A 27919-nucleotide genomic window follows, 5' to 3' on the forward strand; every position below is an offset into this window, starting at 1 on the left:
GATTAGTTTCATTGTCAAAACAACAATCATTACAGGTGTAGTTGAAAGGCTCACAAAGCGAAAAGCAGGCAATACCAGGTTTATATGCTTTTTGCTCACAATAGGGATAGCATTTCCAATTGCATACACCTGTAACATTAGCTGTTAAATTAATACTAGCATTAATTGGGCCCAATGTTCCAATGTAGACCTCCTTTTCCATGGTAACATTAATTATTTCCTCATTAAAACACAAGGAAGACAGTGAATATTCAGAATTATTATTGATTACAATAGAGCAAGTATCGTCAATACAGACGTACAGATCATTCTTCCAATCATACACATCACTGTTAACTTCATCAACAACAGAAGCTGTAAACTTAAGACTCTCACACTTACAGCCATCACTTGACAGTACCTGGTGAAAACTACAACTCAGAGGTAGATTTGTGAATGACACATTTAGTTGAAAACGATACGAGCACATATCCAGTGATATGGGAGAATAATTTGGTTCAGTACATGTAACAGGAACATTGTTACAATTATAAAGACTAACATATTGAAATGCAATATGCTTCAACCAGTTATATGAAGAAGAGGAAACATGTAGACACGTGATGCTAACCTCTTCATATCCACTACCATCCCTCATACCAATAATACTCACATTATTCCTCAGTAGCTGTTGCTCTAGTAGACTAGTAGTGTCTAGTGTATATGTACCAGGAGACAGGTTGATAAGGATACCTGATGAACAGTTGTATTGTAGAGTAGCTGCTCCTTGTATAGCTAGATCAAGAGTAGCACAAGGTGTTTGAACTCCTCCAGTCCAACAAGAGGTATTGTTGATACTATCAGATGAACTGACATAGATCCTACACTCCAAACTAGCAGCAGACAAAACAAGAGAAACAAAAAAGAAGACTACTTTAACAGGAAACATCGTAGGAGTAAGTCACAACTATGGTAACAATTCACAGTTTTGATTAAAACTATAGGCAAGACTGGTCAGCAGTAGAATGCTTATCACATGATTTCAACACAATAACATCATACCTTAGTACAAGAAGAATAAAAAGAACATCATGTATAGATCTATGAGTCATAATTATTTTTTTCGAATTTTAAGTGTAAAATTTTTAAAATAATAAGATCACACAATGCTTGGTAACAAATAATGCACAGAAGATCAATCAAAAAAATAAAAATTAATCATGTTTATTATTTAACATAAATAGATCTAGTTAAATATTAATAAACCAACACAAATAAAATATGAATCTAAATCATCTGTATTTAGTCACAAACAAAGCACAAAAATTCTCCACTTTACATTACTGGTATAGATGCTGTTATACACTACCATAGGTAGGAGTTATGTTAATAGTAATCGGTTCATCAATAGATTCATCAGTAGCCTTTGCAAGATCATCCAGTCTAACAGAAACATGTTGTTCATCATATTCTTGTGGATTCTCCATACGATCAGCAATCCAATCATCATCAATTCTAAGTAGATCTAACACATACATGTAGTAGCATGTTGGGTCATTATTGTTTGAATTTTGAAGTGTAAAATTGTTAAAAATAAGTTTACACGATGCATGGTAACAAATAATACACACAAGATCAATCAAAACAATAAAATCACGTTTATTATTACACCGAAAAAAAACAAAAGATTACAAGCAACAATAACGATAACGATAATAATAATAATAATGACTATCATAATGAATTCAATAATAATTAAAAACTAATTCTCTCCCTCAGCGGACTCCTTTAACTTGATGACATATTCATTCTCATCAGGTAAAGGAGCAGTCTCACTGTTAGTTCTTTTCATTGAATTATTTGATAGTACAGAGGGAGGAAGAGAAGGAGAATCAAACTTAGCGTTATTACCACTACCCCCACTGCTGCTAGAGGAGGCTGAAGATATGACACTCATTACCTTAGTGCTAACTATGGACGGGTTGGAGCGAACACGTCTAAAGCCTTCCTTCTTAACGTTGTCAGACATTGAGCGCTTTGGCGGACTATCTCCCTTTGTCACTCTTTCCTTCTGCTCTGGAGGAGGATCAGGAAAGTCTGAAAACCCCTCGGGCGGTGCTATCAGCTGGTGATAACTATCCGACTGAATGTCGTAAGACTCCATAGAAAACTCGCTACATGCTCTCGGCAATATAGGCGGGGTTTCGTCGTCAAGGAGATCTGGGGGCGTGGCAGAGCTAGCGCTACTACTGGAGGGAGGAGGCTTGTGAGGTAGAGGAGGAGGTGAGCCTCCTTCATCATCATCATCTGACTCCTGATCAATACACTCTCCTCTATTGAGAACAGAGGGGAGTCTTTTATCGTCTGATGGTAACGCAAGAGGAACGTGTTCACTTATGTGGGGGCTGGAGTGTGTGCCGTTAGGAAGAGGCGTGGCATTGGGCGTGGACTCGTTAATCATGATGTACTGTTCATCTGAAGGACTGACTGTTGCGGCATCTGATGTCTCCTACAATTGAATTCAAAATTAAATAAATAATTATAATGATATTAAAAGTAAAAAAAAAACTTACATCTAGTTGGGGCGAAGCAGGAGGGTCATCTGTGAAAGGGAAAGAGTATTTAATAGCAATAAATGAATTAGTTGACAAACCTGATGATGTTGTTCGCTCAAGAGTCTGCAATATACCTTCTTTACCAAGTGACATCTGATTATAAGAATAAGTTATAATTAAAAGGTGCTCAAAAACTCTTGACTTACTAATAGCTCTGATAGTCCACTGTGTAGGTGACTGGTCAGTTCAGCCAACTGGTACTATACAATATGAATAAAAAGGTATTTAATACACTCATGCTATACTGTACCTGTACATCAGTTACTATCTGTTTGGTTGGATTTGGTACTAATAGTTTGGAGACTTGAGATGTCAGTTCACCAACTATAAGACAATAAATAAAATTTAATAAATAAAGAAATATATACACAAGAGCTCACCGGTGTGAAATATTATTGAAGAGGTTTCAACTACATTAGCTGGTGAAGCATGCTACGATTAAAAATAAAAGTATAAATTAAAACAAAAAATAATAGAAAAGGCGACTCACAGTGACTGAGGTTATGCTATCGTCTTTGTTTACGGCCTAAAAATAAAATAAAATTCAAAATTATTAACCTCATCATTCACTCATAACTTCTCCTTACTTGTAATGACCTAAGGAGAGACAACTTCTCCTGTAACTGCTTCTGTATGCTGTCATCAATCTTATCAAGTTGCTCTGTAATGGAAGGAATAGTAATACTAATGTACTAGATGAATTAAAAATATTAAAGGATGAGCCTAAATTTGGCTAGCTCTTTTTATTGCCTGAAAATCTCTACAGGAATTGAGGTTATCATGCTTGCAGCTTTTAACAAGCATTAAAAATGCATAAAAGCCATCACTAGTTAATATAGCTATATAGATAACTTGAAAAATTGAAGTCGAAATCGACTCAAACTTGCTACATAGCATAAGTACATCAATATGTATCAGAAAATGTAATAAAAATTTGGGGTGATTTCGGAGCCATTTTTTGGAAAAAACCATGGGCTATAGCCTTGGGTACTTTTCAGAAAATGGCCAATTTTTTAAAATGGCAATAACTCAAAAAATTGAAGTCGGAATCAACTCAAACCTTCTACATAGCATAAGTACATCAATATGTATCAGAAAATGTAATAAAAATTGGGGGTGATTTCGGAGCCAATTTTTGGAAAAAACCATGGGCTATAGCCTTGGGTACTTTTCAGAAAATATTATATTTTAAAATAAGGCCATAACTCAAAAAATTGACATTATTTTGTTGAAAACAGCACAAACTTTTATATTGCATAAGGATGCCTGCTACCTACCTCTGAGTGCAACTGTGGACATGCGAGGGATGAGTGGAATCTGTTGAGAGAATGAAGTATCTTCTTCTATTGTAGGAGACAGTAATTCAGGCAATATATCATCTACAGAATCAAAATAAAAATATAAATATAAGAAGTCACATGACTACACACACACACACTCACTCCATTTTGTTCTCTTCCTCTACCTCAAATTCTTTATTTATTAATTCCTTTACCCCCCCTCTCTCTCTCACTTTCTCTCTCTCTCTCTCTTACATTTTCCTTTCATAGCATTCTCAATGTTATCCTCCCATTTCTTCTTCTCTTGGGCACTCTCGGCTGTAAACTCGTACATTTGAGCTCGCTTCATTAACTGACTGTTATTAACAACCAAGAATGACCGCCCACCTAATTAAAATAAATAAAAATATTATAATTGCCATATATCATCATCATCATCATCATCATCATTATTATTATCATTATTATTATTATTATTATTATTATCATTATTATTATTATCATTATTATTATTATTATCATTATTATTATTATCATTATTATTATTATTATCATTATTATTTATTATTATCATTATTATTATTATTATTATTACTACTACCTTTATCAGTAGCATAATGTCTCAGTATCATTTCCTTTACTCTTATTATTGGTGATATCTCTTCTCTCACTTCACCCACTCCTATTGGCTCAATGTGGTACTGTTTCAGTATCACTTTATCAGTGTCTTCTTGATTGTGTAGTAACACTAATATGTCACTGAGCAGGAGTGCTTTAACCTCTATAAGAGAGTAATAATACAAACAAAATGATGTTTTGCAATTATTAATATAAAAATAGCAATACTAATCTTATAGTAAATATCTAAAGGTTGTCTTTCAATGTATGCATAGTCAGTGTCTATACAGTGAAGAGTGTATGGTAGCAGCTTGTAAATTCTTTACAGTTACATGTACATGTACATGTACATGAACAAAATAACTAATAAGCATTGGATCTGTTCTACTCCAGGCCTCTTTTATACATGTGCATGTACATGTACATATAAATCTTTTCTCACTCAATCTCTCTCTCTTACTAACCGACTGTTTTTCTGTGTGATATTTTCCATGTCAGTATTCCCTCATGGAGAAGTATCCTTCCTTCTGCCGTCAAGTTAATGTCCTTGTATTTCTCTGTGATCTGATGGGTCGATCTGTCAATTTGAGACGAGTCGAGTCTGGACTGATAGTCCTGGAGCTTCTGTCTGTTCTCTGTTTGCTTAACGACCATATTCACATACACCAGTATGTTACGTACACAGTCAAAAGCTACACTTAACTTCTCAGACTCCTCTTTATCTTCAGCTATAGGAGAGAGAGAGAGAGAGAGAGAGAGAGGGAGGGAGGGAGGGAGGAAGGGAGAGAGAGAGAGATCATAAAATGAATGAAAGACATGATATGATTGACCCCGTCTCTCTCCCTCTCCTCCTTTACTTACGTTTTAACTTATCAAAGTGCTTCTTGTTTAGTTTTTGAATTTGCTCCAATAACAACTGATAGCGGGTGAGTCTGGTCCACACACAGGGCAGCAACTCTTTGATGGATCTACGATGGCAATACTGATTGGCCTCAGCATCCTAAGAAAAAGAAATAGCAAAGATAAAAATATAAAAAGAAGAGAATATACTACATGTGCGTGTAAACATAAGAAAAGAATGCATGATGTTGTACAATCTACAAACTTGAAGGAATTTTTTGAATTTTGGTATTTTTGCAGAGTATTCTTTGATGAGTTTTTCGGCCTTTGATTGATTCGAAGCAAAAATAGCACAAGCGTTGCTTAACTGCTCGCCAGGCTTGCCTTCAAACTACAAGAGATGGAAAAGGAAATAAGAGGAAGTAAGTTTCAATGTCTAAAAAGAGATAAAAAGGACTGACTCTGGCTAGAAAAATGTCTGCAATCTTGTGGACTACACCATCATAATACTGAGCCTGCCTCTCCTTTAACTCATTACAGAAACTATCTAATGGAGGAGGAGAAGAGAAGAAATTAAAAATGAAATAATATATAATAATCATCATCATCATACTGTGTAGTTCTACTAGTCTATCCAGACTAGGAAAGAGTGATTCGGTTTGTTGAAGAGATAGGAGCCCAGCCTGATATAACGGATTTCTGTATATCTGTAACAAAAACACCAACAGACGCAACATAACAACAATAACATGTGATAACTGCATGATATGTGCACAACTGCACATGTACTGACTAAAGTATACATGTACATGTAACACATGCATGTATGTACATGTAAATGTACAGGTATACGTATATGTATCTTATACAAAAAAGAAAGAGGAAAAGGGTATACCGTGTACATGTACATAATATATTGCCTCACATGTTTCATGGTGAAACATGATAACTACATGATATCTGCACATGCATGTACATGTACATGTATATGTATCTTATAAAAGAGAAGAAGGAAAAGGGTGATGGGTGTACATGCATGTACATAATATATTGCCTCACATGTTTCATGGTGACTAGTTTCTTTAAGTGTGTCCTCTCAGTATGTATAAACTCCTTCAGTAGCTCTTGTCTCTGTACCTCAAACTTTTGAAGACGTTTAACAACCTAAAGAGATATCGAGAGACACACACCCAAATGAAATTATTTACAGACTCAATAAGGTACATGTTATATCAGACGTGTCAGTGTATGTAGTAGTTCTATCAGTCTCTTACACTTGATGCTGTTGATAGCGACCATGGTATTAGCTCTTCATCGACGTCTGCTTCCTTTAACTCCAACTAATACAAGAAAATAATAATAACTACCATTCAATACTTTAGCAGAAACCACTACGTCTCTCTACACTTGGCTCACATGCACACACTCCCCCTCTCCCTCACTCACGAGTGTCTCTTCGTCAAAGAATGGTGACTTTGATCTCATTCCTTTCCCGTCCTCAATCACAGTGTCCAGGGTGCTCCCCCTGATGATGCCGGTGGTTCCTAGTGGTCCAGCGGAAGTAGGGACTGAGCTTGAGGTTAGAGAACTATTGTTGAGACTCTCATCAGAGACTGAGGATGAGGATGCTACGCTTGTCCAAGATGGAGTCGTGTTTAGTGAAGTGTCTTGACTGCTTTGAGGGTGACCTGAGGCCACAGGTACTGTACCATCTGATCTCCTCTCCTTGAGCTAGAGGAAGGAAGTTGAAGATGAATTGTGTAAATGTACATGTACATATAATTACTTACTGATTGTGTCCTTGAGACAGTTGCACTGTGTAGAAAAGAAAAAAAGAATATTTAGACACAAATAAATAAAATAAACATGCATATAATTAAAATAATTATTACGCTGATTTCTTTTTCTTTTGATAGTAAATCTCTTCTTGGACACTCTGTTCTTCCTTTTCCAACTGAACAAGAGATATCAGTGTTAACACGATACTAGTTCTGATACTGATATCTTACGTTAACTCCCATTAGGGTCTGTTTTGGATCAGAGACTGATCTACGCCTTGATCTGAATCCCGAATCATCGTCAAACATGTGAGCATTATCGGCAGCAGAAATATGAGGAGGAGGCTCAGAATCTAAATAATAGAGAGAGAGAGAGAGAGATTCTCTCATGACTTAATCAACATTATAAATACTGTATATGCAATTAGGCATACATTACATTACATGTACATATCAATAATAATGTACCTTTGTCTAATTCAGAAGTAGAGTGACTACTGGTATAACCTAATAGAATAACCACAACCATGATAACAAATACATGTACATGTGTATAGTAATGTACATTGTACATATAAATCTACATAACATATCTACAAGCATCATATGGATGGTACATGTTATACATGGCACAGACCTCCACTAGCTTTTCTGTCGTGAAACTTCTTTTTCTTCTTACCAGAACAAGTCTCGAGATTCTCATCGATACAGCCATACCGATGGACATTCATCTCACAGACTATAATGATAGACAATAAACAGAAACCATCACTAGCACACAAACACACTTAATCACATAGTGACACAACACAATAATTGGACCTACAGTACATGAAGCTTATAGGAAGCAGCAGGTGTACTTTTGAGAATTAAGAGATTAAGAGATTAAATTGATAAGGTTTGGTTCAATGGTGCATACTTTAGGATTAAGTTAGAATATCTGTTGGAGATATACACAATAGCCTTGTATGAACTTATTTGTTATTCTTTATAACAAAACTTTCCCTCCATTAACAAAGCACAAACATGGGCAACATTACATTAATATCAATACGATATACAGTGATGTACATGTACATGTATATTGTACATGTACATTAACTGGACTACTGCTAATCTACCTGTACATGTATATCTACCAATAGTACTATACTGCTCACCACTGCACTGGTATCCCTGGTACAGTATGCCCCATAAGACTCTATCACAATGATGACAGATTGTGAGCTTCTGGTACGATGACAGCTGGAAGCTATGGCCACACTTGGACTGCTTCTTTGTCTTCCCACTCTTCCTCTTGCTCAGCTCTGTCCTTGTGAAGCTTTGCATCCGGTCGGCAATTGATGAATCAAACTTTGCCTAAAAGAGAATATAAAGGACATGTATAATGTGTACATATATATTATACATTAATATAATACATCTATGTAATATGTGATACATACATTTAGGTGTAGTTTAATTTATAAAGGTACCTTTCCTTTGTTGATGTCCATTAGAAAAGTACTGACTGAATCTGATAATGCATGGCTGTAATAAGAAAGGGGAGAGAGTCATGTGTATGATCTATATTGACACTCACTTTTTATTGATGTCTTCTACTCCGTCTATTCTGTCAGAGCTAGAAAAAAAATCAGATATAACAAGTACATGCAGTGATTTAAGTGTTCAATAAATATACTTACATGATGTCTTTTAGAATTCTGATCAGAGTGGTGTTTGAAGTTTCACTCTCTTTAGCTGGAGTCATGTGATCTGGAGAGAGAGAGAGAGAGAGAGAGAGAGAGAAAGAGAGAGAGATGGTATGGTATGGTAATATAAAATGAAACATTGGGATAGTATAGTAGAGAGGGAAGGAGAGAGAGCTTAGTTATCAGTTCAAACCTGTAAGTTGTTGTTCCCCATACATGCTACCCAGACCCAGTGTCCTCTTGTGTCTATACGCTGTCAGATCATCTGCAATCTGATAGGCCACGACATCTCTCGACTCTACAAAGACACTCTTCAGCTTCATCTCATTTTCTTCGTTTTCTAAAGTATCAAGTATCTTTGTTCTAACAGAATCGGTTAGCCCAACAAATAAAGGCTAGAAAAAAGATAGGAAATATCAATAATGTCACTAGAATAGATGGCAGTATGTTTTTATGCAATGTAACACATGTACTGACTGTAAATGTAAATGTACATACATGTACATGTACATGTACATGTATTGTGTATGCAAGAGTGACATGCACTCACTGATGTTGGGAAACAGAATGTCCACATTATTTCGAGTCCTCTTTGTTTCAATTCACTACCTTTGTAGTGATTCTGATAACTGTGAGCAACAAGATAAAAACACTGCAAGAAAAATAAAAGGAAAGAAAATGAAATTAGAGGAAGCTAACGGATCATATTTAACTCACTAAATATTTTGGCTCTTTATTTTGGAAGAGATAATGAAGAAACACAGACATGTGAGCTACACAATTAGGAAAAGGAAAGGAACGGGAGAGAGGGTGGATGTAATTCACTTGACTCCATTAAACTCTCTCTCTTTCTCTTACCAGGATAATTATTTAATTCTTGTAAAGAAGAGAAAGGTCCGTAATGAGGAGCCTATGCACAAATAAGAGAATAATAATAAAATTAATAAACTGATAATAGTATCATTATATGCAGACTTCTCACAGGATTGTGGCATAGCGGCACATTTTTTATAAATTTTAAAGTTACTCAAAATCAAGTTCAAGTCCCTGTATAGTACAGAATCTTGGCCAAAAATGACTAGGAGAGCATTCTTCATTATAATATTTTTTTCAGATACATATACATGTTCTTATATTGCTCCAAAAGTTTGAGTTGTTTCCGATCAAATTTGCTTTTTTAACGAAATTTCGAAGTTGCTCCAAAAGTCATGTACTGTATTGTAGTGCTTGTCAGCTCATGAAGCTCATGCTGTTTAGCTCACTTAGCATGCTTTGTGGTAAACCCTGCATAATTATACTTACTCCAAACTCAAGATCTTCGTCCGAGAGGTCCGAGTCATTGAGAACTGACTGAGTCCTTACAACCTTTGTAGGAGAAGCTGTCCGACTGTGAGGAGCTGAATCAACCTGCTGTATCTGAGCCTTGGGTATGGACTATAGGAGGAGACATAATGAGATAAAAGAGAATCTGCCATAAATTAATACATACACTTATAAATAAAGTTACACAATACACGTGTACATGCATCCACAATTAATGTACATGTACATGCATAGTTGTGATAAAATTATGGAGCATGTTTATGTGTGAACGTGAATGTCCAATGCATGTTATTCTTATGTTTTATAAATCATACATGTACATGTACATCTAAATTGACATGTACATGTATATTGAAGTACATGTATGTACCATGTACAGTATATGTATCAAAGAATAAAATCCCACTAGCTCTAATTTGCTTACTTGCTTCCGGAACATTTTAGGGCTTTTATATTTAGTGGCAGTGCTTGAAGTAAGAGAGAGAGACGACTGAGGTACTGTAGAAGGGGAGGAGGAGGAGTGATGAGAAGGAAAATTAGAGCTCTCACTCTCATCATCAGCTGTTATCTAAAAAAAACAAAAGACAAACCTAACGTGTATAACTTAAAACAAACCTTCATGGCTTAAAAAAACATGGCTCCCCCTACCAAAACTTAGTTTACAAAAGTACATGTAGAACACATGTCATTATCTTAAAGACATTAGACAGTAGAAGTGCATAAAGAGGGCAGTATAACGGATAATTTGGATGGGAAAAATTTTGTGGCCAAGTGCCATTGAGCATGCACATAATGGTACAAATATTGGGCTTTAATTTGGTGTTAAAATTGCCAAATTTTATCCCCTTCAAAATCACCAGCTATAATGTACAATGGTAGTTTAACATACAGTGCAGAGTATCTTCTGTGCTAGGAGTGAGTCTTCTCTTGCTAGTCTCCCACGTCTCTCTGAAGCTTTATCGCTACCCAGCAGTGTATTAATACTAGCCTCAGTAGTCTGGGCTACAGTCTGAATAATAATAATAATAATAACAATAATAATGAATTTCATGATGATGATGATAATCTATCAATAGCATGCACTTACATCAACAACAGAGCTTGCTTTAACTGCTATCTCAGCTTTCAGTGTCTTAATAGTATCCTCACATTCTCTTATCTAGAACACATGAATTGGGATCAAAAAAAAAAAGAACATAAAACCACACTATAGTAATCAAACCGCCCACACACATAATTAAAAAATTAGCCCCCATGCTCATACCTCTTGCTCTAGTTTGGTGCTGGCTCCTTTTGAATAATCCACTACCAGCTGCTCATATGTGCTCTGCTGTTTCTCTAACATTGTCCTCAACGCATTCAATGTCAGCTCTTGTATCATCTGTAGGCCAGCACCACCTGAAGTCTAAAGGAACGAGAATATACAGGACTAACAATTAGGATAAGACTCAATAGAGATATAGTAGGAAGAGTAGTAGTAGATAGTAGTGATTTTCATAAAGGAAAGTTGTACTCACATCAGATTGGTCTCTTGAAATTTGAGTGTATTGCGTAATAATAGTCAGTGAGACAACAGTTGCTCCTGTAAATGGTATAAATGGTCACATGATGAACACATGAGAGCTATTGTGTACCTTTTAAAAGGTTCACTACTTCAGTGTGTGTCTTATCAAATACAGACTGGCCATCAACTTTAAGGAGACGATCCTGAGGCCTTATACCAGCCTGAGGGAGGGAGGGAGAGAGGGAGGGAGAGAGGAGGGTGTGGTGGGGAAGAGAGAGAGCGAGAATGACAATAAAACAAAAGAATTAAATATGTTCAGAATTAAATCAATAAACTCAATACAAACATTATCAGTAGAACACAACAATACATGATAGACTTACAAACAAGCCTTACCTTATAAGCAGGTCCCCCATCAACCACACTATCAACAAATACAGGCTTCTCTCCGGAGAGTGAGAAGCCATAGCCATGATCATTAGGTTTAATGACTAGAGTCTTCTCCTGCCATAAACGACCTGAAGGAGGAACGGACACAATTAGAGGAAACGAACGAGAAAAAGAAAGAGAGAATTTATAGCTTCATGTACACTGTCACTCAAACCATATTAAGAAAAGAGGAAGAAAAATGGCAAGAATGTACATATAGACAGCATGGGATTGGCATCACTATTGAAATACAAGACAGGCCAAGGAGATCAATCCATCCAGTGAATCAAAAGGAGAATGAGCTCCATACATTCCAAAGGGAAGAGTTGGCCATTCAAAGTATAACTCGTAGAAATGTTTGCATTACCAGTGCCAGGATAATGGAGTGTCTTAAAGATATAAATGCACTTACATCATCAGTGCAGAACACACTGTGCATACGTAAGATTAAGTCACACCATTACATCATTACCTATACATGCAACCAATATAGTACTATACATGTAAATCATCCACACCTAACATGTAATGTACACGTGTACATGTACACATACATGTACATGTACCCTCTCCCCATACTATAACACTCTTCACATTCACTTCCTTAATTGCTCTTTGATTATTTTATCACTTTCTCTCTCTCCCCCTTCCTCCCTTTCTCTTTCTCTCCCTCCCTCCCCTCTCTCTCCCTCTCCCTCTCTCTCTCTCATTACCCTTCTTATCCACAAGATGTTGTACAGATTGGTAAACTGGTGGAGAGTGAACGGAAGAGAGGGAGTCACCAGCAGACATTATGCCCACTCTTAAATATTGAGCCTCTAAAAATAATAATAATAATAATAAATGTAAACATTACGATGATGTAATAATAGCAATAATTTCTTTGATGATGATGATAATAATAATGATAATAATAATAATACATAAAACTAGAAACGATAATCACTATGCTGTACATGTATGTATTTATACTCCAATCACACACACATACACACATCATAAAATAACACATGTACATGTACATGTACATTGTATAAGAGTGATTGACATACTTACTGATTAATGATGCGTGGAATACGTGTCATAATTATCACACAATTATAATTACATGACACACACAAAAACTAGAAGCATAACACACACACACACACACACATATATATAATGTACAACACACGTACATGTATATAATGTACATACATGTACAGTACATGCTGTAATAATTCATAAAATATGATAATGAGACCACAAGAACATGCAGACAGACAGACACACAAACTTGTATAAATTTCAATGCCAATTATCATAATGCTGCGGTTATCATGATGAAAGATATTCAGAATCAAAACGTTAGGAAAACTGCCGTCATCATAAGTTTGATAAGCATTGGGTATAAAATACACAAACACTAATCTCCAGTCATATAGAGCATTAAATTCTCATTGCATGTAAAATTGAATTAGTCATGTACATATGATGCATGTATGACGTGCTCACCCATTCATTAGTACATGTAGTTTATGTACATGTACACGTACATACACAAAATTGTCTTTGAGGTTAAGCTAACAAATGACAAACTCATAAAAACAATAATCACTGAGTCTACCCCTCCTTTACTAATCAAACACACCAGTATATCAATATTATAAAGCTAACCCTCTAGGCAGCCACTCTCTCTCTCTCTCTCTCTCTCTCCCCCTCCCCCTCTCCCTCCCTCTCCCTCCCTCCCTCCCTCTCTCTCCCTCTCTCCTTCTCCCTCCCTCCCTCTCTCTCTCTCTCTCTCTCTCTCCCCCTCCCCCTCTCCCTCCCTCCCTCCCTCCCTCTCCCTCTCTCCCTCTCTCTCCCTCTCTCTCTCTCTCTCTCTCTCTAATTAACAGTTAAATGAATACAATAGCTTGGATTGTTAGTGTTACTAAGTGACCATTTTCACAAAGTGAGTGTCATGGCAATGAAGACACTTGACAGAAACTTAAAAGATAGCAATGACTGTATTTACATGTATATATACAGCTGGTAGAGAGACCACCAATAATAGATGCAAGTAAAGCAATTATGTGTTGGAATTTATTAATTAATCATATGAAATAATAAAAATAGCAAAGAACATATTTTAAAAGGACTTAAAAGAAAGGGAGGGAGAGGAGAAGGTAAATAAAGAGTCCAGCATTAGCACATCATTAACATCCAGTCACAACAAACAATAAAGAAATGAATTATATGGAGGACCTCCAATAAACTAATCACATACTAACTAACAGACACACCACTGACACTGACACTGAGAGAGGCAGCTGCTACAATGTACAGTGTAGATAAAGGCAGTCAGTGGAATTCTGACTGAGGATAACACCCCATGGCATATATACATGTATAATGTCTCAACTGTTTTTGTTTAAGTTTTGAATAGCTAAGTTTTTGGTGTGTGCAAATATTGTGGTGCTTTGAGACTGTTTGGGTATACTGTAGTGTGAGTGTATGGACATTCAGTAATGATGAATTATGCTGATAGTAATTATGCATAAATGATACATGTACATGTATGTACAGGGCAACAATTTAGCGCATTAACATATAATACCATGAATTGTGCTGATCCGTACATGCTGTAAATGTGTGTGTGCATTATAATATACAGGGTCTATATGCTAAGCTGTGTCCTCATACATTATCACACGTGTGGTCAAAGGCTCCAGCGATTTTCAAAACAATAAAGGTACAACAATAAGACAAGACATGGGACACACTCAGCCCTTTCTTCTCTATAGATACAATAAAACTTCATAGTAAAGTATACACATAACTCGCATTATTCAAATGCATACATACAGGACACTCAGGGACACACAGGAAAATCAATAGTAACAGCAGCAAATGCACTCCTCCAAATTCTCATTCAACCACTTAATAAAGTTGTTCGTGTACATGGACTGTGTATGATGTGTACATGTGTATAAATGGACAAAAGAGAATTAAATCAACACTGTTGAGTGATTGCTGTGATAATGTGTGTGGGAGGTTAATGTTGGTACAATTAGTAGATAAACTAAAAGTTATAGACCATGTAGCAGCTGGATGGATCATAAATTAAGGAGGAGGACCTCCCTGCTATTATGATACAAGATACAGACATACATATATACAGTATAATAATGGGCATAAGCATAATTAATCATATAATATTCACATGGAAGGAAAAAAGGAAGGAAAGGGGCTAGGATAATGAAGTATTATCACTAGAGTACATGTATATCCAATGCATATAATCATCATATCCCAAGGCTGATGATAACAGAGTAAAACAGAAAGAGAAAGACTAAGAGAATTAAGAGAGGGAGAGAGTAAGAGAGAGAGAGTGAGTGAGTGAGGTGGGAGATGATTTAAGTCAATCAAAACAAAATAAAGTTACTAGAACTGTGAGGAATGGTTTTTACCCAATACTACTAAGTATGCCCACACAGACACACACACACTGCTTAAATGGAGATAAAGAAGGGGGAGAAAGAGAAAGAAAAAGGGAGAGAGAGAGAGAGAGAGACAGAGAGAGCTAGAGGGTGACTCCCATTAGTGTTATAAAGACTGTGGGATAGTAATAACAATCAGTGTGTCTACTGTAACTGCAACAAGATAACTGTAAATTGTAAAACTCTGTCTCTCACTTGCACAAATAATTATGTTACAGTATGTACCATGCACATAGTGAACATACCCAATAGTATAGTCATTATACATAAAGGTGGAAATTAAGGATAAGAGGCCATATGTATTATATGCACACAGAAACAGGTGGATAACACCACATACATGTATATATATAAACACTCTACATCAAATGCAATACTAGTCCATATAGTCAACAGATAAAAATTACATTAATAAAAAGGAGGAAGGAGGCAATGGGAGATAGGGAGAGATCAAAAGTATAAGTGTAAATATTGATAATGTACAATATTGTGACATGACCCATACAATCTACTAATATGCAGTACATATACTTACATTTTATAAACAAAAGATACAACATAGCAGCTGTTGAATATTTTGTTTGGGAGCCTTTTATGTCTCACTCTCTAGCTATGCTAAGGACAACCAGTGATGGAATATTTATAATTACAACTAATGGGCATCCCATTGGCAGGGAAATGATTGTACATGATACAATGTACATACTACTGACTGTATTATATGGAGCAGTATTGGATGATGCTGTGCAATTGAGTGTATGGTAGATAGAGAAGAGATCAAGTCTATTCTACTCAATGATGAATACATACTGTTACCAAAAACTTTGCCACACATTATAATAAACAAAAAATGTACTTCTCTCTCTCTCCATCTCTCTCTCTGCCTCTGACTCACCTGGGATTTAAAGTATGTACAGTTTAGTGATATGGTGGTGACCCTGCTTTCCGCCTCTTTTCTTTGGTTGCACTTTAGTAATGAAGATAATTGGGGGAGCAGAGTTGTATTGCACAGTGAGTCCTCAGGCAATGGCCGTGTTTAATAAATGGAGGATGTGTAACAGCTACTAGCATCTATAGGATGAACTCGCAGCAGTGGTCCCCTGTAGTAGAATCAATATCCTCAAGAAGGACAGCTATAACTCTGAGCGATGAGGTACCATAATCGATAGCATCAGTTCCTCCCCTCCCACACGTACATGGGCCCCGGGATCACGTGGGGGACATGCTGGGGCCGCGGGTGGGCGGGGGATTGAGTAGGAAAATTAAATACGTATACAACGTCAGAGAGATCACGTGAAAATTTACCGCTAGCTAGCTGGCGCGAAAAAAAGATAATTGCGCATTGCTGTGATCAAACTGATCATAGATATCTATGCTGTGATGCTGTCTCCGCCTCTTTCGTTCGATTTTCTGGTTCATTTTTCACATCATTTTGGTCACATGCACTAGAAAGCAAGCTAGCGAGTTCGAGTCTGCAATAGGCAGGAGCATTGAGCAAGAGCAGCTTAGCAGGAGCAGGCGTACCTGAACTACCCTGACCATGAGAAGGAACCTAGCTGAAGTTGACCGTGAAACGGAGAGGCTTATTCATCAACGCCCAATAGGCCTCGACCCATTAACAATTAACACCAAGAGGATCTCTCTAGGTGCGTGGCTTCTGAGCTATTTACCTGTGATCAGCTGGTATCCGAGGAGGAGGTAAAAAAAAAAAGAAAAAAATTATCTTAAATTTATCATAGATCATATTGAATGTGTTCTTAGTTATCAAGTTCTTGTTTTTGTCCTTACGTTTGCATGCTATGCCAGCTATCATATGACCAGAAAAACATTCAGTGCTGCAAAGGTCAGTCCCTTTCCATTGGTGTCACAGATCTTTATTAATTATGTGTGTCTATATAAATTGTTATTGTACTGATTTTTGATATCGTTTTGTGTAAATCATCACATGACCTTATGAAATATTATACTCTTCATTGTCCCATTCTTCCTCTTAGCATCCTTCCTCTCTCTCTATTTAGCATACAGTAATAATATCCTCTTTGTTCTTCATTGCAGAGTACTTTGGGTCCTGATTGTTCAACACATCAAACTGGTAACTGTGCCAGCGATTCTGGTTCACAAAATGATACAGGCTGGAGACCATTCAGTATGTAACATACACATATTTCAATTCTAATAATATTTCAATCATAATGACGTAGTTTTTGAGGTGTAAATTGAATGTTAACTCACAACTTGATTCCTATTTGTTGCATTGTGTAGCAGCTGTTTACTAAACATCATAGTGTGTACAATACCCATAATGAACTATATTAATTGATGTTGTTATTACTTTGTAGATGAGACCAATTGTGAGGCACTCTTTGGTATCGTTGATAATGTGTGGTCTTTTGCTTATGCCTTATTTTTATTTGGAAGGTCAGTGTCCATCATTTTATGTACTTCTCCCCCTCTCTATTGTATATGTATATGTAGTCACATATGTGTACAAGTGTATTTGGTATGTAAGTGATGTTGTTAACATTATCTGTTACTTGAGAATGACATTTTAAAGCATTTGTTGATTTTTGTATATAAACTGAAACCTGTTTGGGACATTTTTCCTTCTCTATTTTCTCCCATGTCTCATAAATTTTTCTTTCTTTTCTGTTCCTTCATTTCTTACTATTTTCAGTGGCATAGTTGCCGAGAGAGTAGATTTGAGGTACTTTCTAACAGTGGGAATGATTGGTATGTAATATCCAACTCCTTCATTTCTAGCTATTAGCATCTTTCACACCATAGGAAGTGCTATAAGTACTGGAATGCTGGGTGTGGCTTATTTCGCTAAAATTTATCATCTTTATTATTTTCTTATATGGATGGCTGTTAGTGGAATTATGCAGGTGGAGACATAAGATCTAGCTCCCTCTTTTTTATATTTTCACATTTTTTATATTTTTACATTCTAATTCTTCCTCAGTCTACCGGTTGGCCTGGTACCGTGGCTGTCATGGGTAATTGGTTCGGAATAAAGAGGCGTGGTTTCTTCATGGGCGTGTGGAACGCTCACACGTCAGTCGGTAACATCTTGGGTACCGTCATACCGGCGTTTTGGGTGGAACCTGGCAGACCATGGTACTGCCCTATGTCCTGTAGGATTATATTAAATGTGTTCATTTTTTATAGGGGTTGGGCTTTTGTTGTCCCTGCTTTAATTATGCTTGTGGTTGCAATGGCAGTTTTCTTTTTCCTTGTAGTAGGTTAGTGATTTTTATCATTATTTTTTGTTATTTTATATTAACTAACTACTACATAGATCCAACTGATATAGGACAGACGCCGCCAAAACATCATATTGTGAGTTGATGATAAAATGGGTGTGAGATTAAATGAATGAGCATGTGTATGTACACATGCACTTAAAGCCTCATTGGGTTATTTTCTAATTTTTTCATTATACAATTACAAGTTCAAGCTGTGCAGTTAATTATTGCATAGTGTACATAGCTGTATGTTATACTTTTACTTTTAATATTTTTATTGTAATTTTCCCATTATACATCCAGTCACAGTCCAGACGTTATAGAGATGATGAGAAAGGAGACACTGGATCACTTAATCATGAAAATGGAGCAATAGTCACCATTAATGGTAGGAGCATGTGTTCATTTAGCACATCATTAGGTTTATGATTATTGTAGAAGATGCTAATGGATTTGATCCACTGGGAAATAAAGAGCACAATACCGAAACCAAGAACACTCATAAAAGGAAGGCTAGTGTGACCAGTTTAGCTAAAGTGAGATAGCTGAGCTGATCACTCAATGATATGCATTGCACTCTTTATTCAGGATGCTGGTTACAATGTCCTAATTGGTAACGATGATGGAGCCATTGGTATTGTGAAGGCTTTAATGATACCTGTATGTAACCCTTGATAGTATTGTTCTCAACTTCTCATGTGACATGTTTTCTTATCTTGCTTTTCAAATTTCTTTATCTCTATTCTCTTTTTCCTCTCTCATTCTCATAGGGTGTGGTTGAATTCTCACTTGCTCTGTTCTGTTCCAAGCTAGTTGCATACACGTTCCTCTTTTGGCTTCCTTATTATGTTCGAAACAGACGTGGGTACAATTAATGACGTCTTTTTGATTTACTTATTATGATATAGAGATCGGTGGTAAATGCCTAGGCAGTAAAGAGTCTGACTTTCTTTCAACTTTTTTTGATGTTGGTGGCATTGTTGGTAAGTTTTTATGCAAAATTATTATTTATGTTTTACTTTTTTATTTTAGGCGGTATTACAGCAGGTGTCATTTCTGATTTGCTCAATGCCCGTGCCATTAGTTGTACACTAATGCTTTATATCTCAGTACCAGCTGTAAGCCATTTACAATAATAATCATTAAACATACTAAAATGTGTATATTTATATAGTTGTACATTCTTCACCATTTTGGGAATTACGATTCTGCAGTATTTATAAGTAAGTTTTATGAAATGTGCACAGAACTTTGGCTTAGTGCTTATGCAGCTTCTTGTCAGTGGCCAAAGACCCTGTACCCCTTTCTTGAGCCAAATTTTGCAAAAATGAATAAAAAATTCTCCATTTTAATAATTTTTCTGATACACATGTTCTTATGTTGTGTCGATAGTTTGAGTTGATTTTGATCATAATTGGATTTTTTATGAATTTTAAAAGTTACTCAAAATGCTGTTTAGCTCATTTGAGGGAAACCCTGATCATCATGTACTCTTCCTTTCTGCTCACTGTGTTAGGTTTATTGATATTGTGTGGTATACTTGTCAATGGACCTTATGCTTGCATTACCACTGCTGTGTCAAATGACCTGGTAAGAATGTTACATGTAGCCTTTAACAAGTTACTTTTTGTGTCTCTCTCCTTCTTTGTGTTACTCTAGGGCACACACAAAGATCTTAAAGGTAATCAAAAGGCTAAGGCAACAGTTTCAGCCATTATTGATGGAACAGGCTCTGTAGGTTAGTTATACCTCTTCTGTGATAGTTGTATGATTATTTATTTGTTTAATTTAGGTGCTGCCATTGGTCCATTGTTGACCGGTTTTATATCAAAACATGTAAGCGCAAATGTACCTGGTGGACCTTCTGATTATTATATTTTATCTAGTCTTGGGATAATGTTTTCTACCTATTGATGGTATCTTCTTTTGTATCTGCATTGGTAAGAGTTTGTCACTGCTGTGTACCAGCAAAAAGGATTTTGTTCTAAGCTTTTATTTCTTTTATTCCTCTTTAGTTGCTCACCAGACTAGTCATTAAAGAAATTATAGAATTATATAGAAGATATTGTCATTGTTATACATGTCTTAGGTATTGTTCTACAGGTATGAAATTTTATCCTCCTCACTCTGAGTCATTATAATCTGCATCTGTATGTTTTTAGATTAATGGAAGACTGAGATTTATTATCTCAACTTTTACTATTAGTTTATTGTAATGATACCTTTTATAATGTTAATCATCTTATTTAAAAGCATGCAGCCACGCCCTTGCAGACTATGCATAGTAGCACACGCCCTAAGCCTGCTGAAGGCTGCTTGCAACCAGAGATTCAATGGATAAAGACTACAAAAGCACTCTCTCCGTCGGGCCATGGGAGAATGATCAGCATTCTAAAGGGAAATTAAACACAGTTCCTTTAGGAGCTCGGCTTTTAAGCTATATTGGCGTCTTCAAACTCTTTCCAACTAAGAGGTATGATATTGTGTCTACTAAAGTCATGCAATGAGTTTAATATTATTTTCCTCTTTGTTAGCTATCGGCTCTACATTCTAATACTGACATTCATATGCTATGCATCGTATCACATGTCAAGAAAACCGTTCAGTGTTGTATCAGTACGTAAATGAGCAGTCAGTGTTTGTACATCAGTATATGCATTTTTTCTGTTTTTTTTACAGAGTGTTCTAGCTCCAGGATGCAAGCACCATCACAGTGGAGGAGGAGGAGGAGAGAATGAAAGTGACTTTGAAGACTTTCTATTTTTGAGCAACAATAGCAATGCCGGTAACGAATCATGTGAATACATTGATGGATGGCCACCATTTAGTGAGCATGTCTAAATTAATGATCATGATCACTGCATGTGTTATTGCATAGATGGCAGCTATTGTAAAACTGTTATTGGAGCTGTAGATTATGCTTGGTTATTCACTTATGCTATTTTCATGATTGCAAGGTATAAATAAATATATCAATACAATAATAATTTTTTATATTTTAGTGGGTTTATAGCTGATCGTGTCAATTTACGCTATTTTCTAACTGCTGGAATGATGGGTATTATGCACAGCAGCTGTATCCTTTCTATAACGGAGATTGTTTTTTTAGGGTGTGGTATTCTTGTAGGTCTACTAGGTGTCTCCTACTTTGCTGGGATTCATTTTCTTCCTTTTTTCATCATTGTACAAGTTTTTGTTGGAATGTTTGAGGTAAAAATCACAAACTTATTATATACAATTTTTGCAAATTTTGTTTCCAGTCTACAGGTTGGCCAGCTACAGTAGCAGTAATGGGTAATTGGTTTGGTAAGAAGAACCGTGGTTTGTTAATGGGTATATGGAATGCTCACACATCAGTCGGTAATATACTGGGAACTGCAGTTCCTTCTATATGGGCAAAGCCTTGTCATGAATGGTTAGTCTCATTTGACTAGCAGGACATGCAGGAAATATTATGTATGTAATTCTAATTATTTTATAAAGGGGATGGTCTTTTCTGGTTCCAGCATTTGTAATGATTTTTGTTGGATTACTGATGTTCTTCTTCCTAGTTCTTGGTATGTTAGTTTGAAAGGACTTAGTCTACTATTTATAAAAAAAATTACATTTATAGATCCCAAGGATGTTGGCTTGCCACCTCCTGAACATCACCAGGACCAGGTATAAATAATACTTCACTGATATGATATGCCCTGTCTTTATTTTGCAGGCCAAGAAAGAACCTACAATTAAGCCTTTAAATGATCCGAAAACAAATGAAATAAAAGTATGAAAAAACAAAAAAATTTTTTAATGATTTTGTTGATTTCTTAGGACGAATCTGAGTTATCTGATGAAGAGCATCGTCCTCTTTTAGGTTCTATCCAAGTATAACATTATAATTTAAATTTTGTTATCTTGTATTATGCATCATAATTTAGGATGTTGACAAGAAACCAAAAGCAATCAGTTTATGGAGAGCTGCACTTATTCCTGTATGTAAAATTGATTAGTTTTGTTGATGATTCTGATTATTCTTACAGGGTGTGATAGAGTTTGCCTTATCACTGTTCTTTGCAAAAATGGTTGCTTACACTTTCCTCTTTTGGCTACCATACTATGTCAGATATCACAGTAAGAAATTGCATTTTTGAGCATTTTTAAAAAGAATTTTTTAGCTATTGGTGGACGCTACGTTGGAGATCAGAAAGCTGATTTGCTAGCAACCCTTTATGATGTTGGAGGGATTGTTGGTAATAATTGTGATTATTAAAATAGTACAATTACAATACTTGCTTCATTTATAGGAGGTATAACTACTGGTGCTCTTTCTGATGTCATCAATGCAAGAGCTATATCATGTGTCATAATGATGTACCTTGCTGTACCAACTGTAAGATTAATGCTATTGTATCATCATGAATGACTAATGGTCATTTTTAGCTGTTTGCCTATCGCTTTGCTGGTGGCATATCACTGGGGACTTCCATTGGTTTGTCCTATAAATTTTGTATTCATAATTGTACTGGATTATTCCTTTTAACAGCTCTAATTTTATTTTGTGGCCTGTTTATTAATGGTCCTTATGCTCTTATCACAACTGCTGTCTCTGGAGATCTTGTATGTTACTTTTAAAATTTCCTCTCATTGTTTATAAACTGGTATTTATAGGGCACACATAAATCACTGAAAGACAATCAGAAAGCTAAAGCAACAGTGACTGCCATCATTGATGGCACTGGATCCTTGGGAGCTGCTCTTGGGCCACTAGTAACTGGTTTTATATCAGACCAGTTTGTAAGTCATCATAAATCTTGATTTTGCAATTGATAGATATATATCCTTATAGGGATGGGATAGTGCCTTCTATGTTCTAATGGGCTCATGTTTCATTTCTTCCCTTGTAAGTATAAATGACACCTCCTATAGATAGCATTATCAACTGCATAATGCATTGCTATAGATGTTAACTAGACTGATCATAAGTGAAACAAAGTATTTCTATTTGAAACTTTATTCAAACAGTCAAAAAATAAGGTATACATTATATTACAAGCTATAATAATCTACATGTTTGAATTTAGGTCATTTCATGCAAGTGTCAGGAAGGTCTTAGGACCTGTTCTACCATTGTTTGAAATGTGCTGCAATCAGTGCTGCTGATTCAATAAATTTTAAGACTATTTGTCAGGCAGGCCTGAATACTAAAGTCTCTATTATTTTAGTAGCATCCTCTAAGCTGCATTATTTATAAGCTGTGTAATATGTTAAGTTTCTTTTGAATTAATAAACCGTTTAAACTGCCACACCCTTCAGATCTGCAGAGCTATAAAATGGACAACAAAGATGAAGTGGACAACAGAAAAAGTCCTGTAACTGGGTCTTGCTCTGAAGGAAAATGCCATAATAAGGTGCAATGGAAGGAGGTACCTTTGGGTGCTCGGATCTTAAGCTATTTAGGAGTCTTTAATATCTTACCAGCTAAAAAGTAAGCCATGTAGAGGGCTTGTTCACACTTAGCTGGTTTCTCTTCTTCCACCCACCCGCCCATAGTTACAGGCTCTACATTCTAATACTGACATTCATATGCTATGCATCGTATCACATGTCAAGAAAACCTTTCAGTGTTGTTGCAGTAAGTGAATCAAGTGATAGCATACACTATCAGCATGCTATCCACATGCAAGGCACACTCTGCCTTTATAATTGTACACTTGCTAATGTGATGAACATGTGACAATCATGGCGGCATGTCAGAATGCTTTTTATTGCTTATATAGTGTGTCATATTTCTGAGCTACAGTGTTTTGTTTTAAATGAATAGAATGTCTTAGCTCCAAACTGCAACGATATATTCGAAGAGCTGAATGAGAGCAGCTTAGAATATGAATATGGTTGTAACTACAATGAAGGATGGGCACCATTCAGTAAGAGATAGAGAGAGAGAGAGAGATGAGGTTGTATGTATGACATATCAACCTTTACCTGATAGATGGCAGCTATTGTAAAACTGTTATCGGAGCTGTAGATTATGCTTGGTTATTCACTTATGCTATTTTCATGATTGCAAGGTGCTTATTATTAATCATTATTTTTTGCTGTTTATAAGAGCTTTTTTTAGTGGACTTATAGCTGATCGTGTCAATCTTAGATATTTCTTAACAGTTGGAATGATAGGTATATTGTCTATTGTATAAGTACGTGGGTTGTACCTTCTTGCCAGTAGATTGCTCAAAATTAGATTTATCATAATTTTCTAAGTTGCTTCAAAATTCTTAAAAATTTTTCAACAATGGCTAGGAAAGAATGCTGCTCAAAAAAAGTTGTTAGCTGCTCAAGAATCAGATCGAAGGTCAAAAATGGCTGGAAAAGAATTCTCAATTTTTATAATTTTTCCTGATACATATACATGTTCTTATGTTGTGTAGCAAGTTTGAGCTGATTCCAATTAAAATTAATTTTTGTATAAATTTTTAATGTTACTCAAAAATTGGACCAAAATCCCTGTACTATAGTACAGGGTCTTTGGCCAAATTTCGTCAAAAATGGTTAGAAGAAAATTCTCCATTTTTATAATTTTTTCTGATGCATATACATGTCCTTATGTTGTATAGCAGCTTTGAGCTTATTCTGATCAAATTTGATTTTTTTATGAATTTTTAAATTTGCTCAAAAATGCCATGTACTATACATGTATGTCAGCTCATGAAGCATCACTTAGCATGCTTTGTGAGAAATCCTCTATCTCGCTGTCTCTTTGTGTTCATAGGTAGCGGAGTCTTTGTTGGAATGTTGGGTGTGGCTTACTTTGCTGATATTCATCATCTTGCTTATTATATTGTTATACAAATTTTTGTTGGAGTTTTTGAGGTAACCAGCAGTCATCAAGCATCTAAATATATCTAATACATTTCCAGTCTACAGGTTGGCCTGGTGTAGTAGCAGTAATGGGTAATTGGTTTGGTAAGAAGAACCGTGGTTTGTTAATGGGTATATGGAACTCCCACACATCAGTTGGTAATATACTAGGAACTGCAATCCCTTCATTATTTGCAAAGAAATGCGATCCATGGTTAGTATTTACTGCAGTAGTTTCTTTTTGTCATTATGTATTTGTGTAGGGGATGGGCTTTTTTAATTCCAGGATTTGTGATGATTTTTGTTGGCTGTGTAATGTTCTTTTTCCTGGTCTTAGGTCAGTCAATCCATTATTATTATTATTATTATTTTATTATTAATAGCATTTGGATAAAATTGATACAGTTTATAAGTAAAAATAGAGTAAAATTATTTTTGAAAAAATACTGTCAATGTTTGCTATACATTTACTGCTATGCAAATGTAAAATTAAGTTTTGACCGATTTTTTAATTTTTCCCAGATCCTCATCATGTTGGTTTGCCTCCTCCTCAACACCATGAGGTAATGAATTAATATATGCTCATTCTGTTACATTGTATTTCAGATTAAAGAGCCTCGACCACAAAAGAATGGAATGTCATACAAGAAAGAAAGTGACCTAACAGCAGACACTAATATAAAGACATCAGGAAAATTGTCTATAGAAGTAAATGCTCTTTTCATTCTGTATTATTATTATTATTATTGTTAAGAATGATACTGACGAGAATGCACCACTTATAGGTAAATCTCCTTCTGATACTGAAAAGGTATACCTGTTTCTGTTTGTCTTATTATTCTTGTTATTATTCTCATTTTAGTCTAAAGGTAAAGCAGTTGGCTTACTGAGAGCATTGACAGTTCCTGTATGTCCAATCCATCCATGCTTTTACATTGGTGTATTACTGTAGGGAGTGGTAGAGTTTGCTGTGTCACTTTTCTTTGCAAAGATGGTTGCTTATACCTTCTTGTTCTGGCTGCCTTACTATGTAGCATACAATCGTAAGTATATTATTTTAATTCTGTCATCTGTAGCTCATTTATTTGTTAGGCATTGGTGGGCGGTATATTGGTGAACAGAAAGCCGATCTACTGGCTACTCTTTATGATGTAGGAGGAATAATTGGTCAGTATGATTATAATGAAAATTATAATACTCGTTTCCCTATCTTGTTTATAGGAGGTATAACTACTGGTGCTCTTTCTGATGTCATCAATGCAAGAGCTATATCATGTGTCATAATGCTCTATTGTGCTGTACCAACAGTCAGTCATTATTAAATTAATGATGCGTGCCTAAAAAGTATTTTTACAGTTGTTCATGTATCGATATTTTGGCGTTAAATCAGTTGGAGCATCAATAGGTCAGTCAGTCATTCATAGTGAGTAGTTTATCTCAGTTTTCTTTCCAGCGTTAATCATATTTTGTGGCCTGTTCATTAATGGTCCTTATGCTCTCATCACAACTGCTGTATCTAGCGATCTTGTATGCTCCTATTGATCCATAAGGTTTATTTTTAACTGTGATACACAGGGCACACATGAATCACTGAGAGAGAATCAGAAAGCTAAAGCAACAGTGACTGCCATCATTGATGGTATGGGATCACTAGGAGCTGCTTTTGGACCACTAGTAACTGGATTTGTATCTGATTACTTTGTATGTTAAATATAAATTACACCCTCTTACTGGTAATCCTTACCTATAGGGTTGGAATAGTGCATTTTATGTTCTAATGGGCTCATGCTTCATTTCATCATTGGTAAATGGCAAAACATTATCATATTGCTGGTATTAATCAAGTATTAATTTATATTAGATGCTGAGCAGACTAGTTGTAGGCGAAGCAAGATATTTCTATAGAAAGTTTAAAACCCAGACAAAGTATATTTATAGTTCATATTGCTTGATTTGTATTCATCATGTTCATGCAGAAATCAGGTGTATGCTCCTACAAAGGCAAGCAAGGAGTCAACTATGATGTGATAGATGTTTTTATGTATTGGAGTGACAATTATTATTTATTTATTATTTTTAATGCATTAATTAACAACTGAGAAGCCACACCTTTTTACAACTGGAGAGCTAGAGAGCTACAGTGATCATGAATGATGATTCATCTGTTGTGCTGTGTGAGAGAGGACGCCATCGTAAAGTGAAATGGAAGAAAGTGCCTTTGGGTGCCTGGATATTGAGCTATCTCGGGATATTTAATATCTTACCAGCAAAAAGGGTATATTTTACAGCAATAGATGATCTGCTGATATTTTTATG

At 35.8% G+C, this 27919-nt stretch overlaps 4 protein-coding genes across 5 annotated transcripts; 3 read left to right on the forward strand and 1 right to left on the reverse strand.

The window, feature by feature from the left end:
* Positions 1 to 1528: 1528 nt before the first annotated feature.
* On the reverse strand, positions 1529 to 16751 carry LOC100636411 (rho guanine nucleotide exchange factor 11-like). Its single transcript, XM_019997417.1, has 42 exons — positions 16417 to 16751; positions 12771 to 12875; positions 12025 to 12146; positions 11759 to 11849; positions 11642 to 11706; positions 11389 to 11529; positions 11212 to 11283; positions 11014 to 11133; positions 10549 to 10692; positions 10104 to 10235; positions 9660 to 9711; positions 9519 to 9574; positions 9352 to 9453; positions 8995 to 9196; positions 8796 to 8865; positions 8693 to 8731; positions 8586 to 8640; positions 8271 to 8469; positions 7748 to 7849; positions 7579 to 7617; positions 7342 to 7463; positions 7225 to 7286; positions 7123 to 7147; positions 6779 to 7063; positions 6607 to 6672; positions 6392 to 6496; positions 5946 to 6039; positions 5794 to 5879; positions 5598 to 5723; positions 5354 to 5492; positions 4957 to 5220; positions 4476 to 4655; positions 4130 to 4261; positions 3872 to 3973; positions 3182 to 3255; positions 3085 to 3120; positions 2975 to 3026; positions 2845 to 2918; positions 2741 to 2794; positions 2633 to 2687; positions 2553 to 2581; positions 1529 to 2488 (listed from the first exon to the last, which is right to left on the reverse strand). The coding sequence occupies exons 2-42, from the start codon at positions 12847 to 12849 to the stop codon at positions 1742 to 1744; spliced, it is 4791 nt and encodes a 1596-aa protein (XP_019852976.1). The 5' UTR covers positions 12850 to 12875; positions 16417 to 16751; the 3' UTR covers positions 1529 to 1741.
* Positions 16752 to 16871: 120 nt separating this feature from the next.
* LOC100636536 (glucose-6-phosphate exchanger SLC37A2-like) lies at positions 16872 to 21003 on the forward strand. Its single transcript, XM_019997419.1, has 22 exons — positions 16872 to 17219; positions 17283 to 17364; positions 17577 to 17667; positions 17861 to 17939; positions 18196 to 18251; positions 18306 to 18406; positions 18484 to 18638; positions 18690 to 18763; positions 18820 to 18860; positions 19070 to 19154; positions 19205 to 19302; positions 19355 to 19426; positions 19537 to 19627; positions 19675 to 19749; positions 19799 to 19884; positions 19941 to 19989; positions 20283 to 20356; positions 20426 to 20504; positions 20559 to 20602; positions 20653 to 20706; positions 20782 to 20869; positions 20929 to 21003. The coding sequence occupies exons 1-22, from the start codon at positions 17062 to 17064 to the stop codon at positions 20931 to 20933; spliced, it is 1737 nt and encodes a 578-aa protein (XP_019852978.1). The 5' UTR covers positions 16872 to 17061; the 3' UTR covers positions 20934 to 21003.
* A 52-nt stretch (positions 21004 to 21055) lies between these two features.
* LOC105312980 (glucose-6-phosphate exchanger SLC37A2-like) lies at positions 21056 to 24051 on the forward strand. The gene is made up of 21 exons (XM_019997418.1): positions 21056 to 21239; positions 21301 to 21382; positions 21446 to 21593; positions 21645 to 21723; positions 21769 to 21824; positions 21876 to 21976; positions 22027 to 22181; positions 22250 to 22323; positions 22380 to 22426; positions 22476 to 22532; positions 22580 to 22633; positions 22687 to 22740; positions 22789 to 22879; positions 22924 to 22998; positions 23053 to 23138; positions 23189 to 23237; positions 23292 to 23365; positions 23417 to 23542; positions 23595 to 23648; positions 23709 to 23782; positions 23830 to 24051. The coding sequence occupies exons 1-21, from the start codon at positions 21100 to 21102 to the stop codon at positions 23906 to 23908; spliced, it is 1755 nt and encodes a 584-aa protein (XP_019852977.1). The 5' UTR covers positions 21056 to 21099; the 3' UTR covers positions 23909 to 24051.
* Positions 24052 to 24061: 10 nt separating this feature from the next.
* Positions 24062 to 27811, forward strand: LOC100636663 (glucose-6-phosphate exchanger SLC37A2-like). 2 transcript variants are annotated; one of them, XM_019997420.1, is made up of 21 exons: positions 24062 to 24233; positions 24299 to 24380; positions 24570 to 24672; positions 24738 to 24816; positions 24867 to 24922; positions 25515 to 25615; positions 25663 to 25817; positions 25867 to 25940; positions 26126 to 26166; positions 26210 to 26311; positions 26358 to 26414; positions 26466 to 26510; positions 26556 to 26646; positions 26696 to 26770; positions 26825 to 26910; positions 26960 to 27008; positions 27057 to 27130; positions 27179 to 27304; positions 27354 to 27407; positions 27465 to 27529; positions 27580 to 27811. In XM_019997420.1, exons 1-21 carry the CDS (start codon positions 24079 to 24081, stop codon positions 27629 to 27631), a joined length of 1722 nt encoding a protein of 573 aa, XP_019852979.1. In that variant the 5' UTR covers positions 24062 to 24078; the 3' UTR covers positions 27632 to 27811. The 2 variants fall into 2 exon arrangements, with proteins under 2 accessions (XP_019852979.1, XP_019852981.1); XM_019997422.1 differs by lacking the exons at positions 24570 to 24672; positions 24738 to 24816; positions 24867 to 24922 and having other exon boundaries at positions 24142 to 24233.
* Positions 27812 to 27919: the final 108 nt, after the last annotated feature.

This window comes from Amphimedon queenslandica, unplaced genomic scaffold, assembly GCF_000090795.2.
Source record: "Amphimedon queenslandica unplaced genomic scaffold, v1.1 AMPQUscaffold_13373, whole genome shotgun sequence".
Classification (NCBI taxonomy): Eukaryota; Metazoa; Porifera; class Demospongiae; order Haplosclerida; family Niphatidae; genus Amphimedon; species Amphimedon queenslandica.